General features: G+C 47.7%; 1 protein-coding gene across 3 annotated transcripts in view; it reads right to left on the bottom strand.

Annotated features, from left to right (window-relative positions):
• The window catches only part of LOC135263810 (peripheral-type benzodiazepine receptor-associated protein 1-like), a 99,144-nt gene that overhangs the window by 32,458 nt on the left and 47,150 nt on the right, over positions 1-19,536 (bottom strand). For all 3 annotated transcript variants that reach the window (XM_064352219.1, XM_064352220.1, XM_064352221.1), the window contains exons 4-7: positions 7,789-7,896; positions 7,301-7,429; positions 5,614-5,790; positions 2,094-2,231 (exon numbers count right to left, since the gene is read on the bottom strand). In XM_064352219.1, the coding sequence (XP_064208289.1) occupies positions 2,094-2,231; positions 5,614-5,790; positions 7,301-7,429; positions 7,789-7,896 (552 nt within the window). The remainder of the gene's footprint in view (positions 1-2,093; positions 2,232-5,613; positions 5,791-7,300; positions 7,430-7,788; positions 7,897-19,536) is intronic.

The raw sequence follows: 19,536 nt of genomic DNA, 5'->3' as shown, positions 1-19,536 counted from the left end.
CTGCCGTCAAACTGGTCTGCAGAATTCCTCTGTCTGTGACAGACGGACAGACAGACAGACGGTGTGTGCCTGATGCTGTCACTCTGCCAGGCCCTGTCCTTTTGGCAGCTGCACAACCTGAACACACTGTACTCAGCCAGCGAGCACAGGTCAGAACATCAGGGTTTAGCTAAAATGCACTTCAACAGCACAGAGGTCAGTTCTGGTAACCACCAAACTCAAACTAACTAGTCTGAATCCAGTAAAAAAAAAAATCCTGTACGTACAGGACGTTCACGTTATTGCAGTGACCCGGACGTCCCCGTACATACAGGATGTACGAACTGGATAAGGAGCGAACGCGGACACACTGGAGCCTGAATAACATCATTGCTGTGACTGCTTTCTGCTGTCTGGTTCAATTACACCTCCCGTCAGTTTTGGCAGAAAGCTTACACGGCACATGATTCTTGAACTGCACCGTTTCAGTTCGCTTTTGTTTGCACTGATATCTTGCTTGAAAAGCACGCTTAACGTGGGGTTTTGACAGCGAGCACGACACGAAACCGCACACCGCACCGAATCACAGACCCCAACGCGGAGGAAGGAAAGTGACCTACCCCTGTCCCGCGATTCGTGGCAACGTGAAGACTTTTTCCCGGGCCCCCGGTAATCCACAGCAGGAGTGCTAGAAAAGTCTTCGGTGCGGCCGAAGTCTCAGCTACCGTACGAACCCTTCTCGCTGCTGCTGCCACGGCAACTGAGAGAGGATTTACCGGGCTGTACCATTCCGCTGTCAGAGGGGATTAGCATGCATACGACACGGCCCCCCCTCTCAGCACGCCTGCGCCGCCCTCACAAACGACAGATTACCGGCCAGGCCGCTAAGCTTCTGAGCGACTCACTGTTTTAACAGAAAAAAGGGCCAATTTTCCCAAAGAAATGCACACTATAAGTCACGAAAGAAGGCACTTTTGAACTGTATACGCGACTGCCCCAAATTATATTAGCGACGACCACGCGGCAAGAAAACACCGCGCAGGTTGCAGCTAACGGGGAGCTGCTAAACTCCTTACGCCTCCTTTAACAGCCAAAGTCCTGGAGCAGGAGTCATCTCATTACGCCTTGCAACAGCTTACTTGCATAGGCAGCGTGTGATTATATAACGCTGTAAAACATTGTCCGCGCCAATGTAAACATTACACTAAGCTTCCTGATGCACAGAACCAAATTCCATATCGATAATCCTCCAGCTGTCCCCTCGTGTGAAAAAAACGACCTATTCCGTCCCCGCTGATTCTCTTTGGCGGCCACACGGTCACCAGTTCTTATGCTGCGGTCACTGAGGACAATTACTGGGATAAAACTGTCCTGCTGGAATTCCCGACTGAATCCCAATTATCCTCCGTGGGGACCACAGAGCATCCTGGGTTGTGCTGCACGTGACGGTGCATCGTCACGGTCCCTATACACTGCTGAAAGCTCAGGAGCTTTGTGTGGGAAAACTCTGAAAGGAGACTGGGTTTGTCAGCAATAAGCTTGTGTGGCCTGTGGAGATAAGAGAGGACAGTGTGTGTGTGTGCGTGCGTGCGTGTGTGTACATGTGTGCGTGGGTGTGTGCGCGTAGTGTGATGTGGTGTCATGTGTGTTGTTGTTGTGTGTGTGTGTGTGATGTGTGTGTGTGAGTGTGCGGTGTGCATGTGTGCTGTATGTGCTGTGCATGTGCAAGTGTGTGTGTGTGTGTGTGTGTGTGTGCGTGCGTGTGTGTGGGTGTGTGCGTGCGTGTATGTGTGTGTGTGTGTGTGCGTGTGATTGTGCGTGTGTGTGTGTGTGTGTGTGTGTGCGTGTGTGATTATATGTGTGTGCGTGTGTGTGCGTGTGTGTGTGTCTGTGTGTGTGTGTGTGTTTGTGTGTGTGCGTGAGTGTGTGTGCTTATATGTGTGTGCGTGTGCGTGTGTGGTGTCTGTGTGTGTGTGATTGTGCGTGTGTGTGTGTTGTCGTGTGTGTGGTGTGTGCGTGTGTGTTGTGGGGTTGTGGGGTGTGATGTGCATGTGTGTGTGTTTGTGCCGTGCCGTGCTGTGTGGGGGTGAGTGAAGAGCAGAGCTGGGACACACCTTGTCCTTGTCGCTCCTGGCGACGGACGGCTCTCTGCAGGACGACACGGACAGCTGCCTCTGCAGCCTCAGCACCTCCTTCTGGGACTCCCGCAGGAGGCGCTCGAACTCCGGGACCCCGGAGGGGCTGGGGGAACCCTGTGGAGGGCGAGAGGATCGCATGGGAGTCACGGAGAGGCGGGGATGGGGGGATACCCCAGAACACCAAAACTGTGGCACCATAGACAAAATGCAGAGATCCCTTTCCACAAACAATGCATGTGTGCCTGCAGCCTAAAAGCTTTTCACCATCATATAATTACAACCCAAACTCTATGGTACTGCACCATTCCTACTGTGTGCAGCGCAGCCAGGAGCTCCATCATAGCCTGGCCTTGTTCAGTCCTCCAACCTGCCTTTGATGTGAGATTACAAGTGCCTTCCCCGAGCTGTTAAATATTTATGTTTTTATTATTGGCTCAGAGAAAATGGTTGTCTAGCCTTACGGTAAGTTTGAGCGCGTGTTAAAGAAAAAATAAAAACAGGGCATCTCATTAGCATGGGAAAGTGGTAAGGATAAAAATAAAGGAGGCTGGTTTTAATTCTGGGAGTTTCTGTCTGTGTAGACAGAAAAGCTCCACAACTTCCCCAAATAAACTTTAAAATGGTACATTACCACACCAAAGACATCATTTGTGACAGACGAGAAAATGTAAAATTATCTGTAGCTATACGCTGTATGGTATTAGCCAAAGTAGGTTTTTAGTGCACCGAGCCAAAGACTACAGACCAATGGATGGACAGAAGAATCAGATTTTTAGGATCATTCAGCACAGACACATCTACATCTAGTGGTAGTTATAATGGCTCCCCCACCGCACACATAGAACAACAAAAACTGACACTGAACATAAGTGGGATTCATTTTCAAAATTTAATAAGCATTTGATTGAAATTATTCACATCTGCATCTCCATTTTTGAACAGCAGATAACTATGAATGTAATTACCACTAATGCTCCTGGTCCAAACATTGGAATGGGCTGTTTTGCCACCCCCAACATATGTCAATACATCAATATAGAGCATTCAATGGCCTCAGGGTTTTACATGCAGTATCTTCGGGACCCATTAAAGATCCCTCTCACATCAAACCACCCAATTAAACTGGCCAATCATGGACACGCAGCTGCCTCATCTGGAGCTGGGGGGGGGGGGGTGGTGTACTACTGCACTGTGGTGAACGGAGAGCAGTTCTGCTGCTGGGCATGTCTGTAAATAATTAACCCTTTGAGCTGTAAGATCACAAATATGTGATCACAATGTTAACAGAACATTCTAATGCTGATGAACAGTAACAACCACTGCTGGTAACTGAAAGCCATGTTCTAGAACACAGAAAAAAACATTCCAAAGAAACCCACTCTTGAAAGACTTGAGGGGAAATGGTTAACTACAGCAGACTTAGACCATTTCTGTGTATACTTCAGGGAGCTTACCAATGAGCTTTGTTGATCAATAATCTATTAGGAACTAAATGAGCAGAATGAGTTGACCGGACTCCACTCATTTGCAACGCTGATGTACGCACACAATGCCGTCTCTGTTGCTCCAGAGAGCGGTGACCTCACTCCGAACCGAGAGCCAATCTGCTGCTTTCATTATGCGTGCGAGTTGGCCCAGATCACCCCCTACGTGAGCTGCAGGAGCTCCAATGGCATATGCTTGTTGGCCATCTAGTGGACGCTAATTGAATGTGTGAATTCTACCATTCTGCTCATTTGAACTTATTTAGTTTTTAGGAGACATGGAGAGCAGCTGTACAAAATACAGCCTAACTTCTGATTTTCGATAAGGTGGCAACTCACTGGTCGTGGGAAATAAGTAGACTAAATAATGTCACAGGAAATGAAATGCTTCAGTACTACAACAACATGTACTACTAGAGCATTTATCACATATTATAACCAACAAAATGTAGAGACGTTTTGTTTGTAGGTCTAGATAGTAGAATTTTGTATTTGGATTTGTGGATGGAATGGTCAAATTCCAGGAGGGACTCCAAGTAATCTTTCAGCAAGACATTCACTCTGAACTGCTCTGGTGAAATACCAGCTGTACATGTTCATGTATTCTCAAAAGTATACGTTGGACATCTCATCTCCTTTGGAAAGACACTAATAAGCAGAGGCTGAAAGTCCAGGTGTCAGAAAGTAAAAGCCCTGCCAAGTGTTTCTTCCACCCTGAGAACTCAACCAGCTGATTTCACTAATGAGTCGTACCTCCTGACTGAAGAAGTGCGCCAATTAGCAAATCCAGGTGACCGGAACAAAATACAGGGGAGGACTTTTAAGATCCGAACCTGGATTTTCCACCTCTGGTGCTCACAGGCACACACCAGTAATACGGTTACATTACATATCATAATATCCTAAAACCGTACCACTCAGCCAGCGCTACACACAAAGCAGTCGGTAACGGGAGGCGAGAGCATTCCGAGTTTGGCGGTAAAAGCGCGCAGCCGAAACCGGGCCTTGTTCTTTGAGGCCGAGGTCACGCGCGGCTTACGTCTTTAGCCGCGCCACGTGCGGCACCGATGAGTCAGGCCGGACCGGAGGGGCTCCAGCTGTGGCAAACGGTCTACGGTTACGTAACCGCGGCCACAGATGTTCCAATCCACGTCGAATGAGATTTAACAAATAAACAAACAAACAAACAAATAAATAAATAAATAAGTAAACGCATGCCTGAGCTTGAAATAAATCGCTGCCAATCCCTGGTACTCGCGGCTAATGCGGTGGCATTACGATAATGGGGGGGACCGCTGCAGTAGCTTGTGTGTCCAGCAGAGGGCGAGAGAGGACAAAGCGTACTGAATGGCAGAGGGTGAGCGCTTGATGAGATGAGCAACACCTAAATTTGGATCCGAGACAAGAATGTGGCATTCGCTAATTACAAAAGGAACAGCGTAATTGGAAAGTTCACCAAGTTTCCCATTAGTCTGGTGATTAGGCACTTAATGAGGGCGGACTGGTGCACACAGAAACGCATCTCCACAAACAGCCAGTTTAAGGAAGCAACGAATCAGAAACGCCGAGTCCAATCATCGGTTAATTTGCACAGCGGACATAGCTATTCAGGGGAGCTCAGATTTTGTGCCCTGTCCATACACACAGCTAGATATTTACTAAAGCAATTCAATTTGAGCGACACGATCAAGCGAACCCAAGAGGTGCCCCGCCTGGAATTTGAACCCGCAACCCGTTTCATCTCCAGATAACGGTCTTCAACATTTTTATTGTACACCACATTTGATGATAATGTTCCTGCTGTGCATATGGGTGCAGCTGAGTGGTACTAACGACAGCACCATTCCAGGTAATGACAGGAAATGGTGACTGCAGTCACTGGCACACTTGAGTGGAGTTTGGAAAGGCAGTGCAGGTGGTAGTTGCAAGGAATGGGAAAAACTGTAGGAAAACCATAGAAGAAGAAGAAGGTTTCCTTAGACGTGACAGCGGAGGATGATGGGATGGGGTACCTTCCCGGTGCCGAGCCGGGCCTGCAGCTCCCTGCACTCCTGCTGCAGGGCGGCGATCTCCTTGTCCTTGGAGAGCAGGGTGTCGGCGTGCTGGGCCAGGTCCCGCGCCCGCTGCCGGGCGAAGGCCCGCTTGTACTGCTCCACCGCCCCCGCCTTCATCGGGATGGGCGCGTTCACCTGCGGGGAGGGGACACATGAGACCGGGGGGAGAGAGTTAACACACAGCACTCTGCCCCCCGGACAGCGCTCACACAGCTACGACGCTATAAACGGCAGCACACTGTAAACCCAGCCGGCCCAAATTCAGCAGCTGTGACAGCCCCCCCTTCCCTTCTCCCTCATGTTTGAAGAGAGAAAAACGGAAACCTTTTTCAGGATGGAAATAACTAATCTGGAGTACGGTTTCTCATTATAGCCGCGGAGCTACGAGGCCACGGTTCATGCATTCTGAAGTGAAATTCATTCTGAACAGCGGAAGGAGTAAAATCGAGGTCATCCCCAGCGCCAGTCAGCCTCGGCAAGCTCAGAAACAATGGCTGGGTGGAATTCGGAGCGCCGGGGAGCTCATCGATCGCGCTCTCCCATCGATTTCGCCGCGGCCCCTCGCTCCAGTGAAAGACGGGAGGAAGTGGGGCAGAAAGAGGCGGCGCTGCTGCCCCCCCCCGTTTCCCCACTGGCCGTCTGAAGAGAGGCCTCGCCAGCCCGCGAGGGTGCCCGGGCAGAGACTGGCGCTGTCACGGGAGGCTGACCGGCCGGTACGCTCCCACTGACCAGGGCTGGAAGGGCCCTTTTCCTGTCAGCCGGCTGTCTTTCCCTGGGAAAGCAGGCGCCCTGAAACGGTTTCCCAGCAACTACTGCCATGCCAGGATCGTGTCACATGACTGTCCCCCACTGAAGTGGCTTTATGGACTACATGTGTTCTTGGATCATCAACAAATCAACTTTCGAAGTCAGAAGGGACGCAGATGTAATCAGCCTGTCAGAGTTTTGCCTGGTCTGGGATTCAACCAGAAACGGTTGCTTGGATGCTTGTATAACTGTGTTGCTTTTAACTTCCTTGCTGGAAGGGAAAGCCCTACTCTTAGCTTACCATAAACCATCAAAGCCATCCATCCTTCCAGCCACCTGAAAATCTGGATTTATTCAGCAAAACAGTGGATCCATTCATTCATAGGCGTTTTCTGTTGTTTCACTTCACCGGTTTCCAGAATTTTCTCTCAACTGACGTTTGAAGGATTCAGGTCTCAGATAAGAGCTTTACTGCTGGTGCAATTCCCTCTGGAAAACCTACGCTGTCCACAACAGCTACGTTATGCAACAACATCACAGCAAAAATAATGCTATAACAATTTTCATTGACTGATAATGAATTAATGGACCAAGCATACATTTATAATCAGATAATCACAGAATGTTAAAATATATTTTATCACGACTTCAGGTTCACTTTTTAAACTACTTCACAGCCAGATATGCAATATGCAAGATTTGTACACTCAACTGAGGCTCAAGCACATTTTGGCCTCTGTCACAAAATGTGACTACCTCAGTCTCCATGTAGATGACAACGATGTTACAGTAAATACAACAAACATGGACTAGTCAAAGTGAGGTAAGCGGTCTCCGGGGTGTTCCTCGTTACTGGGCCGGTGGAGGCGGGGTGGAGGAGGGGCGAACGTTCGCTCACCACTTTGAGGTTAGCCTCCTGCAGCTTGCGAGCCCTGTCCTCCAGGCGCTTGGCGATGACGGCCAGCTCGGCGTTCTTCCTCTTCAGCCTCTTCACCTTCTCCTCCGTCTCCGGGGAGCTGCTCTTGCGCTGGTCACCACCAAAAACAAAGACCGTTACAACCTCGGGGGGCCCACAGCGTGCACCGCACAACCAACGCTACGGTGGGTGACATCATCAAACCATCATCTACACCACTGGCAAAAGGAAGGGCTCCGTCGTTTCCTTACACCTGTCAAGCTCATGAGAATGCGAACAGCTCAGTCACTACTGCATAAACCATTATATGCTATTCCAACACTTGGAGATTACACCTGAATCGAACTGTGCCTTTAAAATAAAGGGGCAAGAGTGCACCGCCTGTTACAAATAATTATATTATAACATATATATATATAATAGTATATAATATCGTCCAGCTGTGAAGGTGATCTGTTCGAGGCCCTCACCAGAAGGCCATTCTCTTCCTTCAGAGCCGCACAAGTCTTCTCCAGCTCGTCCAGTGCCCGCAGCAACTCCGAGTTCTGCCGCACCAGGTATCCGTAATCTGTGCCATTCTGGAAAAGATACGGAGAGAACTCAGCACAAAGCGTGGCAAACTACTTCCGTTGGGAATACATTTCAACACTTATTAAGTTTTAATAGAAGCTTCTGGAAGTGAGGAACGTTTATTCTTTCAGGATACGGCAATCCTGATTTGTAGCTGGGTTCTGACGGCTCCTCGTTGTGTTGATTAATGAGGGAGTCAGAAACCAAAGGCCAGCGCAACACGCATGATATGAATGTGATGAGAGAGAGCGAGAGAGAATGAGAGAGAGAAAGTGTGTGTGTGTGTGTGTGTGCCTGCTAACCAAATTCCAGTTCTCACGGCTGACACCACCTGTGATGTTATGCATCTGGACAGTGTGTGAAAAGCGTGCTACAGTCACCCCGGGATAATGACGGCTCAATAGACCCGTCCGAGAGCGGCTCACACGCTTCAGCCGCGGCAACAAACTTAATTATCCTGTCAGTACGCAGCAGAGAATACACTCACACACACTTACTCTCACACACACACACACACACTCACTCACACACTCACACACACTCACACACACACGTACCCACACACACACACGTACCCACACACACACTCGCACACTCGCACACACGCACACACACTCACACACACTCACACACTCACACATTCACACACACGCGCACACACGCATATACACACACTCACACTCACACACACACTCACACACACACACGAGAGACATAACTCTCGCTGGACCCACGCAGCACGGGCTACGGTGAAACACGGCACCGGGCTCCAGCTCGATTTCTCTCAGCGCCACGTTTCGTTTCGCTGCGGCTGACGCGACAGCGGAGGTAAAATAATCCATTTTTCGGGCGTAAAGATAAAAAGTGCTTTTCCCCCCCCCCCCCCCCACCGTCCCTCTTTCGTTGATGCCTCGTCGAACCCCAGGGCGTTAACAAACGATCGTGTTTGTTTCCGAGCCGCTAATTAAGGCTGCCGGACGTTTCGCCCGCGGGCGGCTCTGGTCCCGTATGGTGCCGCCAAAGCCGAAAAACCCCGATGCACCATGGGAGGCTGATACCGGCCAGCCTGCGCGAATGCGGCTCGGCCCAAGAAGGCCACCGTGGCGGGTGCAGGGAACGAAGGGACAAAATTCGCCAGACTGTTTGCAAGAGAGAAAGTGCTCCGATGTGCCTGATATATACCAGCGGTTAGAGACAGCGTGTGAAGTGAGAGACATCTGCCCTCCAGCTCTGCTAACACCCCGTGCTGCCTTCTCAACAAATGCATATCATTTCCCACAGTTGCTAAGGAACAGCGAGCGATAGCGGTGGTTCCACAGTGAAAATAATTAGCGGACAGACAACATGCACAGAATTCTGGACGTGTGCGCACACAGAACGACCAAATTACCGAAAGTGAAAAAGTTTTTCAATTTCTAGGATTTCCGTGGAAAAAGTTGACGATCTGTATTTCCGTTCAATTTCTAACCTCCGGAATGGTAAATCCAACAATCCTCAAAAAGATCAAAAGGATTTAGTAATATGCCATCATTTCAGAAATATGACCCTTATATGCAGGTTACCAGAGTCTCTCACAACATCCGTTATAATATATATATGTATACACATACACACACACACACACACACACACACACACACACACATATATATATATGTCACTGAAACATCACTGACCAAAATTTCTACAGTGTTCATATGCCACAGCACGACAGGGTCTGCCTGAATCTAATATCCAGTTGAAAAACGTCATGACAAAAGGAAAAAAAAACCCAATAAAAAACAGGTAAGCCAGCATTTATTCATTTATATCCGCGTATTACTGAAAATGGAATTGCTCCAACGCCTCTGGGGCTGGGCTTTGCAGCGGAGAGGAGAATGACTAATTTGACTGTGGAGAGCTGGCTGTCCACAAAACTGCCTGAACGGCGGCACACCAGGACCCCTCGCCGGGGTGGCGTCTAAAACTGGCGCACGCCATTAAACACGTTCATTTAATATTCCTCATTAAATACTCCTCGGCTGAGACCAAGCTCCGGCACTCTAGGCGTGACACGTAACACGATGTGTAACTAATTGCCGAGGCTCGGTTCATACCAAGCCTCGCAGCAGTGGAGAAGACTTTATTTGCTCAGCCAGAAAGCCCGCCTATTAGGGCTATTACGGAAAGAGTGGCAAATGTTTTAACGCTATGGTTAGGGAATGGGATTGGGCAGTTTGAAGCACAGTAGGCCCCCCTCCCCCCCTCCCCAGGCAAACACACACACGCTCATCTCAACAGGCTCTCATTTGAGCACCCTGCAAGAGAGCGGAGTGCCTGGAACAGTTTGCTTAAATAGTAGGAAGAGGATTCCACCAAACTGCAACCTGAGCGAGGGAAGGTTTATAATTTGATAAAGTGTTCTGTGTTACTGTGGCAACGGTGCTCAGGGGGGGAAGGCCACCATGGCTGTAGAGCAGACAGTTCCCCCCCCCCCCCCCCCCCCCCCCCCCCAGCAAAGCTGGGCCACACCAGGTCTCGAGGACACGGTGCTGACAAGATGTCTGTAACAGCTGTCTGCCATTTCCCCCGGTGGAAGAAAAACTGCTCCTTAGAAAACCTTCTTTTTGGTCCACGTGCGCATGGATGAACATGATTATTCTTCCATATGGTCTACGGAAATGCTGGCTGAAACCGGCCAGATGTACTTGTCATGCAAATACAAATTTGACTTGATTACGGAACGATCAGCCGGGTCACCCCTAAATTAACGGCCTCCAGCCCCGGAGCACATGGTGCAGGGTACCCTGGGACGGCGCGCGCGCCCGTTTTCCTGTTGCGAGGGATCATGTGCTGTCTGGCGCCCAGAGACTTCGAGCCACCTGCACCAAGCGTCAGTTTAACGCTAACGAACAGCTGCTCGGTCTACGCGCCTTTTCCCGCTCCGTCTCCGAGCCGGGGACCGCGCGGAAGCGAGCGTCCCAGTCGAGAGGCTAATTGCTAGCGCAGGGGAACGCGGTGCCAGGACGCCCAGATGCTGCTGGGTGGAAAACAAACACGGGGAGCAGACACAACACTTGGACCGGTCGCGCTAGCGGCGGGCGAGCGCCGCGTTGCCAGACGCGCCGCTTCGATTGAACTCAAGGGGCGCGAAGAAACAAACAAACAAACAGAGCGGCAAAAAAACCCCCACTTTCTTTTACAGTAAGAACTTACAGGTGCGGTGGCAGCACAGGTCAGTGTGAGGATGGCCATGATTAGCATTGTTTCACCTACTATTGTCAGGATTCTGTTAAATACCAGGGGAATAGCATGGAACACAAACAGACTTGGTATAGCGCATAGTCAATACAGTGGCCTCTATTTACATTTACAATATTGAATACTCCCAAATGAAGTGAGCAAGGTTTTCAGTCAAATTTAACAGACATATGGTTTAAAAAAAAAAAACTACACCCATAATCAATGAAAATGCAACTGGTCAAGGGATAAGTCACTGTAATTAGGCTACTTCCAATCTGCTGCAATTTACATTGCATTTTGTGGCACTTGAATAATAGCTTTTAAGAACACTCAGGAAAATGGACGATAACAATGGCATGCAGTGAATAACGCACTGTGCATACACAGGATTAACTGCTCATACACAGGATTAACTGCTCATATGCAGGATTAACTGCTCACATAGCCAAGTCACAAGCTTCCAGACATTAATATTTGCCCTCTGGCCACTGGGGGTCTCTAACTGATGTTGAAGTGATTTCATTAGGAGGATATTATGTTGCTTTCTTCAGCACCAGCATACCTTTACTTTCCTCAGCAGACAAAGGACAAAATGTCCACTACACCAGCCCCGTAGGGGACAGATAAACATAAATAAGTATTAATGTCCAGCTAAGCACGACCTCCTTTTGTTGAGATTCTAATCACCGGACATGGTTTTAAAGGTGGTCTGCCAGGTCCACTCCACTCCACTCCGACACTCACAGTGCTAGCAAACTGCCTTAAAGAGCTTGCCCTGCCTATCCATCATCTTAACTCTATTAATACATTAAACAGGACCAATCCAGTCAGGACTAACAATAGCAGTAATTTGGTGTGCTATATAATTTAAAAACCCAACAGAACAGAATCTCTCACAGGACCAATTTAAATGCTTCACAGCATTTCGCTTGGTTAAGTTCTTTTAAAGCTAACACTCAAATATACATTTCATTTAGACTTAACGGGGACTTCTGGGTAAATAACCTGTAAGTTTCAGCCAATCGACTGATGGGAATTATCGCTGAGCAAATGGCCTGGGACAGGAGAAGCGGGGACACTGGGGAAAGTGTCCGAGTCCTTGAGCGGTCCGGCTCGGAAGCCATTTGTTTTCCCGCCTGACGCAGAGCTGCTGCCTGCTGCTAAGCGAGTCCCATTCAGGTACGATCAATCCGAGTCCCCTCTTAGCGCTGTTTCATATTTCTGCGGCGTGCGCGTAAAAACGGGTCTGCGTTGGGGCTGGGGCGGAACGTGCGGCGTGTGGCCGCCAACAGGACAGCCCCTATCTACTTGCAGGACATGACTCAATTCTATGTGCCTGCTCGACCACTCCGCTCTGCGGCAGCAGGGCGCCTTGTAACCCCTCCCACCCGCCCAAAGGGATCACAGAGCTTCTCCACCCTAGCTCCCCAGTGGTGGAACGAACTCCCCGTCCCTCTCCGAACCTCCCCCTCACTATCCATCTTCCGCCGTGGCCTGAAGACTCATCTCTTCAGACTATACCTAGAATAACCACCACCACGCTGTGTATATATATATATATATTAAAAAAAAAAAAAAAAACCCTTTTTCCTGTCACTTGTTACATGTTGCCCCATCCCTGCACTTCTTGGTAAATTGTATTTGTCCTAATACTCTAGCTTATTCTTCTGCCTAGTTTGGCTTTGCAGATGTTAGACCAGGATAGTGTTCTTTGTTCTCGGCTAGAAATAGCTTTACAAAATAAGTAATTGTACCTTACTGAACCCGTGTTCAGCAGTTGTCTACGATCATGAAAATGCACTTTTGTACGTCGCTTTGGATAAAAGCGTCTGCTAAATGAATGTAATGTAATGTAATGAAAGGTTACAGATGTCGCGTGCCACCCCATGAATTTAAAAGCGGGTAGTTAGCAACCAACGCCCGTACACGCCGCACAGAAGATGATTGGTTGGTTACCACCAAACGGTCACTCCACAGGGTCACGTGCGGTCACTCGTATAGTTCAGAAATTTTAAACAAACAACCCGTACGTGTACAACACGCCACATAAGTATAAATACTCTGAACGTTTGCAAATGTCGCACACAACGCAAATCACGCGGACAACGCAGACTACGAAGAAGTGTTAAACAGCCCTTCGGCGTGGCCCTTCCATTACACTTGGAGCGGCCCCACCCTAGGCGTGCGCCTCCCTAGGCCCCCACCCACCCCCTTGCCCCTCCCTCATCTCGCATGACCACAGTGGCCGCTCACGCATGAAGTGCGGGCCGTCAGGTGCGCGGGCGGGCGCAGGCGTTCAATATTCATGGCCAGCGCATCATTAGGGTCCCGCTGAGAAGCGGTTAAGTTGCCGGCGCAGATGCGCTGGAGCCGGGGTTCCCAGAGCGCCATTCTCATTTGCCGAGGCATCCGCCCGTCACTGGGCTGGGCCCGGTCTGTAATCAAACAGAGATCATTTATGGCTATTCTGTCTGCTGTCTCTGCAAAAACACACACACAAGCAAACACACACAAACCACTCCCACATATACCAACACACTCACCACACACACACATCCACCACCCACAGACACACAAGCACACACACACCGACAGACCCACCACACACAGGCACACACACACACACACACGCGCACACACACGCACACACTATGATGGTTCCCATGGTCCCCCTCTCTCCAGGACGGTGTGAACTTTGATGACTTCAATATTATTCATCCACCCACACAGGGTTCTTTGATAGCTGCATCACAAAGGAAGGCCTTGCTATGACATCATGCAAACAGCAAACGCAATGACGTTCTTTTCCATCGTGTTCGCGCAGACAATGAGAATGTAATGCAGAGATGATACAGATGCCTCCTGTTGTGAATTCTTCTTGGTGGGGGTGTTCTAGTAAACCTTCAGTCAGGAACCTTGCCCCACCGCATGAGTGCTTATGCACACACAAGTTTATCCCACCCCTGCTGTAACTATCAGGTCAGATGGTAGCATTTAGATTAGTTCCAGCAGATTACATTATATGAGATCTTGGAAGGTCAGGTCTGTGAAATGTGCCTTTGGGGAACCAATGACACATACAACACTATTTTTCAGAGGCCATATTTTGATTCTAGACAGAGCAGTTTCTGGACGATGATAAACCGAAACAATTTACAGCCAGTTGCGAATTATCCGGATTCTATATATTTTTTTAAAATGTGAAATGATCACTCATTCTTAAAATAGGCCTGAAACAAAGCAGACAGGACACTAAATCTTGGGTTGATGCTGAGAGTTAACGAGTCGATGGCACGTTCGCATTGTTCCATTTCCGATCTGTATTGTGTCGTCAGCGCTTCAGGAAACAAAAAAAGATCCCCAGTGAACAGAGATGTCGCCACAGTTTCTAGGAAAGATCAGCACTGCTTTTGAAGTTCCCCTTGCTCTTCAGTTTCACGCAGAGTTAATGAGGATGAGATGATGCCTGGCATGAATACATTTCTTGGAAGTGACCTTAACCACACCAAGGTGGGGAGGGGGTTTGGTGGGGATGAGAAGCATGCCAATGACAATGACAGGCATGTCGATTTGGGTCAATGCGGCTCGTCTCTTCTTTATTGCGTGCTGGGTAGGTGCGCCGTTTCAGCTGTCACGGAGGGCAAGCCGTGGGAGCAGGGCTCCGGCGAGCCTTTTGATGCTTCCTAAAGCCTTTCTCCCCCCCCCACCGCACACGCACCTTCCCGAGAGAGACGAGAGCATCTGTCTGAGATCTCCCAGCATCCACGGCGGGAGCAGGTGAGGGTTTCATTTATTTATAGGCCCGCGGTCAGCTGCCATGAGCGATTGATTGATTGAGACGTACTGAGCCCCTCGCTCCACCGGGGGGCCCCGAGTGCTTCAGTCACGGCGGGCGGTGAGACCGCACACCACACATCGGGGGAGCAGGGGGGGATGGGGGACGGCGGGGGGGAAACTCATTTATACAAATCCTAGCAACTGTCAAGCAGGAAAATCCTATTTCAATGGTCGCTACTGAACATGGAGACATTGAACGCGGAGCAGTGATGGGCAGTTCTCTGGTTTCTCACTTTGCTCAGTACTCAAATCCGGCAAAAAAAAAAAAAAAAAACCCCCACAGCCGACTGGAAAAATACACAACCGCAGCTTCTGAGCAGCTCACAGCAGCTCGCAGCACGCCAAAGGAGATGCTATTTAAAAGCTATTCCTTCAGGGATGCTACCACAGGCAGCGTGTACCGAGGTGATGACTCCACTCGATGCTACAGCACTGACTGATGAGCTGTATTGTGACCTCATTTCCTGTGTGTGTGTGCTCTCACAGTCACACTTTTAAGAACAAACTCTTTCCGAAATGGAACGCTATGTTCCGATAGCGAGTTCACCGAATGACCGTGCCATTATATTTTACTGCTTTCAGAGACTTTTGTGATTATGGAAGCACAACTGGAAATGCTTAAAAACAAAATATTTTTAAAAAGAAATAATTTTGAGGTATTCTCGAAAAAAAGAAAAGAAAAAATCTATATTAGTCTTGGGTATTAACTGAGAATGTTACCCCAGAAGGGGGAGTGTTTTCAGACATGATGGACAGGAGGGGGAGCAACGTCGTACAATATTTACAACAATGCACCATGATAAGTCTTTCTTTGATAGAGAACTGAGGTTTTAAGTAGACTGAGAGATTAAGTAGACAATCCTAGCAGTTTACAGGGTATTTGCCAAGACAAAATGGTGACGTTAGGTGAAAATTACAGTACGTGTGAAGAACTGAAATCAAATTATATGATTAATAAATCATAAAATACTTGGTAATATCACAAGTTCATCACAGTCCGTCATAACCATATTTCATAATGCAAAATGAGACAGGTAAGGAGAAATGTGACAGTGAGTTAGAATGAGTGAAATGGGGAGGTAGGAACTGACAAAGCAAATGAAAGATAGAGGAGGAAAATCACAAGGAGAGTAACATAATATAGCCCAATATAATATAATATAATATAATATAAATCTGGGGGGTTGAACCTTCAGCTACGACCTTTCTATATGATTATATTACAGGTAGATTGACAATTTAACAATCCCATCATTTATTGCATTTATTGCCTTCAAGTAAAATGTCTTATTACAGCTAGCTGGAGCCTGTTGGGACATACAGTTCCATATATGCAATTCTAATGTTTAAAATCCCATAAAGCCCACCGTTAAGTTTAATTTCACGACTGTCTGGAATACCGAGGTTAGCGATGAGACACGCGCCTCCGCAGCAATATCTTCAGCACGCGCGCTACTCCCATAAATAATTCATCCGCGCGCCAGGGACGACGGCTCCCAAATGATCGACCCCTCGCAAACACATCAGACGTTCCGCAGTTCAGACGCGTGGGGCCTGAATATATTTCGAGACGGTGGAGTCGGCAAATTTTAGCGCAGCTAGAAAAGAAAATGAGATGAAAGGGTCGCGTTGTGTACCAATACGGGGAGGGAGACGCAAGCGTGACAAAAGAACAATAGCTGCAAACACCGTTCGCAAAAAAATAACATAAAATAAAATATGGGTCGACATTGCCTGTATTTTTGTTTTTATTTCAAGTTACGTAAATGAGAAATGACTTGTTCCTATCAGGGCATGCCCTTAAGGACCTGATTATGTCAAAGAACGATGAGCTGAATTGCTAATCTCTATTCCCCAGTGCGGGCGTGAAACCTGCACGTCAGCGTTTCGGTCCGTTAGCAACGGCATCTAAAGGCGGTATTTAGACTCCCATAAAAATCACCTGGGGGATGCAGGATATTACACAGAAATAGGTCTGTGTCTTACAGCAGTTTGCTTCTCCACGCAGCCTTAGTTTGCTATTGTTCTCCTAGGAAAAAAATGGGTCATGTGGATAAGACAGAACAGACTGGAAACATCTTTACTAGTTGCAGTCTTTCAGAATAAAACTTCACCAGTAAAAAAAAGGGACCATATTGTTTGAGCAATTATGAAAGTCACTAATGGTCTGAAGCAAATGAGCTAAACTAAATGGAATTTTAAGTCACCACTTTTAATTTAAGGGGAATTACTGGCCATTTGGCAACCAGCCCAAGCAGTTAAATAAATTGCCCAATTTTAGGACCTGAAGTCTGAAAGAGAGTCCCAGCTGAGACTTGATTACCATGATGGAGGCATCTCCATAACAGGTGGACTATTCAATTTGGCAATCTGTAGAGTGACAGGCATGCGCCACAGATACTGATCACTGCAGAGAATATTAATTTCTCACCCCCTCCCCATCTCACTCTCTGTTGTGGTATCACTTTGTTGCCCCCTCTAACACCCCCCCCCCCCCCCCCGGTTTCTCTCCATCATTGCAAGGTCAATAACAGCCACTCTAATGAAGTCCACCACACCAAAACAAGCTTCCGTCCAATGACGGCGGGGAGGAAACGGACAGACACAGAGGGGTGTCGACGCATGGCGTACGCGCACTGCCGCTTCCGTAGCCAGGAGCGACAGACAGCGCTCAGCAAGGGACGAGACAGGCGGATGCAGCGTGCACAGAACTCCAGGTTAATGTGATCACGGGCCAATCAAACGCATCAAAGAACCTCTGAGCTCGAATCCTACGCAATCAAAACACCTCACAAGCGCTCATTATGACTGATATAACATCTGTCATACTTCATCGTATAGTTCTTTCATAGGGATCTCTTTTTATCTCTGAAAGACAGAGAGCACATAGCTTCAATGGCTGCTGCTCAGTAGCAAAACAGCAACTGTAAGATACAATCAGCTGCATACAAGATACACAAATATGAAGAACATAAGGAAAAGTGTTGTAGTACGTGATCTGTGTTGATCAACCTTCAAAACACTGATGCAAAAACCTATTTTTCAGGGACAAAAGTGGCCTATGTGAACACGGATTTAATTTTCTTTTGGCAATGAACGGGGATTATTAAACGTGTTCGCGAAGGCAGCAGTGCGTTATGCGTTCGTTTGCTGTCTGAGGAGTCAGCTGCATCTCAAAATGTTTTCTAATTAAGCCAGGGGTTGCTGGCTCCTGGCAACAGGAACGGGAGAACTCCCTCCCAAATGGCACAGTCAAAAGACTCCCCCCCGCCCCCCCCCCCAGCTTTAATTAAGGAAGGGGAGGGGGGGCGAGACAGTCCATCGTCGCAAAACAGACTGAAAATAATTGCATTCCATTAAACAGTGAGCCATGGTTCATCATTACAGCACTGAACTGTAATGAGGGACATCCGAAATCACCCAAATCAATGCTTTTTTCCCCCTAGTGTACCAGTTTCCCTTGTCCAAATTAAATTGGAAATCCCTGTCAAATGATTAAAAAATTGATTGCATTTAATCTTGTTTTTTATTTATTTTATTTTAAGTATACTGTGATTAGGTACAAATGTAATCACATTTTAAGCAGCACAAAAATTATATTTTAATAGATAATATTTAAAAGCAAAAATTTCAGATCCACAAACTTTTTTCTTGGAATTTAATTCATGAAATGAAACGAAGAGAAATCAATATACGGTTTCATCAGTTTCAAGTATGAGTTTTTGGCTTAGATGACTTGCATTCTTTTCACCACTTTAACCTAATGGTACCTTTTCCACTTGGCACAGAATATAACATGAAAAGTGAGTGAAAATTCATAAATGATGATACTCCGCTGAGTGTGACAGCGTTTATGAGGAGTGACTCTGACTGGATTTTGTTAAATGGCTTCCCCTCCACATCGTTTCCAAGGCGAGAGCCGTTATCGCCGCTATGCTTCATTTGATGTCTGCACCGTCTCCGCTATTTCTGTTCTACGATGACCAACGGACCGGCCGGCTGAGCTGCCTCCGAGTCGTCAGCATTCGGACATTTTGTATTTCAATTCTGCGTTGTTCTGATCTGCAGACTTTTGATTTGTGACATTTCAAAATGGGCCCCTGCGGAGATAGCCTGTTTACGTTTCTCCCGTGACCCCAGTTGAGGTGAGCCACTCTTAAGTTACCTTTGTAGCTACATGCTACGTGACTGTATTATTTGAGCCAAATGTCACTGGCTGTTTGCCATAAGGTTTCTCATTCCCTTCCTCAAGCTAAGTGTCTCACTTGCAATATGCAATAGAATGGTGCCAGCAGAGGTTGAAATCTTGGAACAAAGATTTACCACAGTAAAAAAAAAAAAAAAAAAATCAATGCATGGATTAATCAGTTAAGGCTTTATACCTGTAAGAATCACTGTATCAGCAATAACATCCTGTTTGGTTATAATGGAGTACAAAACCAGGATATCATAACCACAACTACAGAGCAATGAAGAGCAGCTGGTGACTCAACCATTCATTCAGCACAGTATGATTTTGTCATTAAAATTTAAAGTTTATGATTGGCTGAGAAAATAAGAGTCACATCTGACACCAGCAATGTCCCTCC

This window comes from Anguilla rostrata, chromosome 9, assembly GCF_018555375.3.
Source record: "Anguilla rostrata isolate EN2019 chromosome 9, ASM1855537v3, whole genome shotgun sequence".
Classification (NCBI taxonomy): Eukaryota; Metazoa; Chordata; class Actinopteri; order Anguilliformes; family Anguillidae; genus Anguilla; species Anguilla rostrata.
The sequence above is the reverse complement of the archived record's forward strand: the minus strand, read 5'-3'. Positions and strand labels throughout refer to the sequence as shown.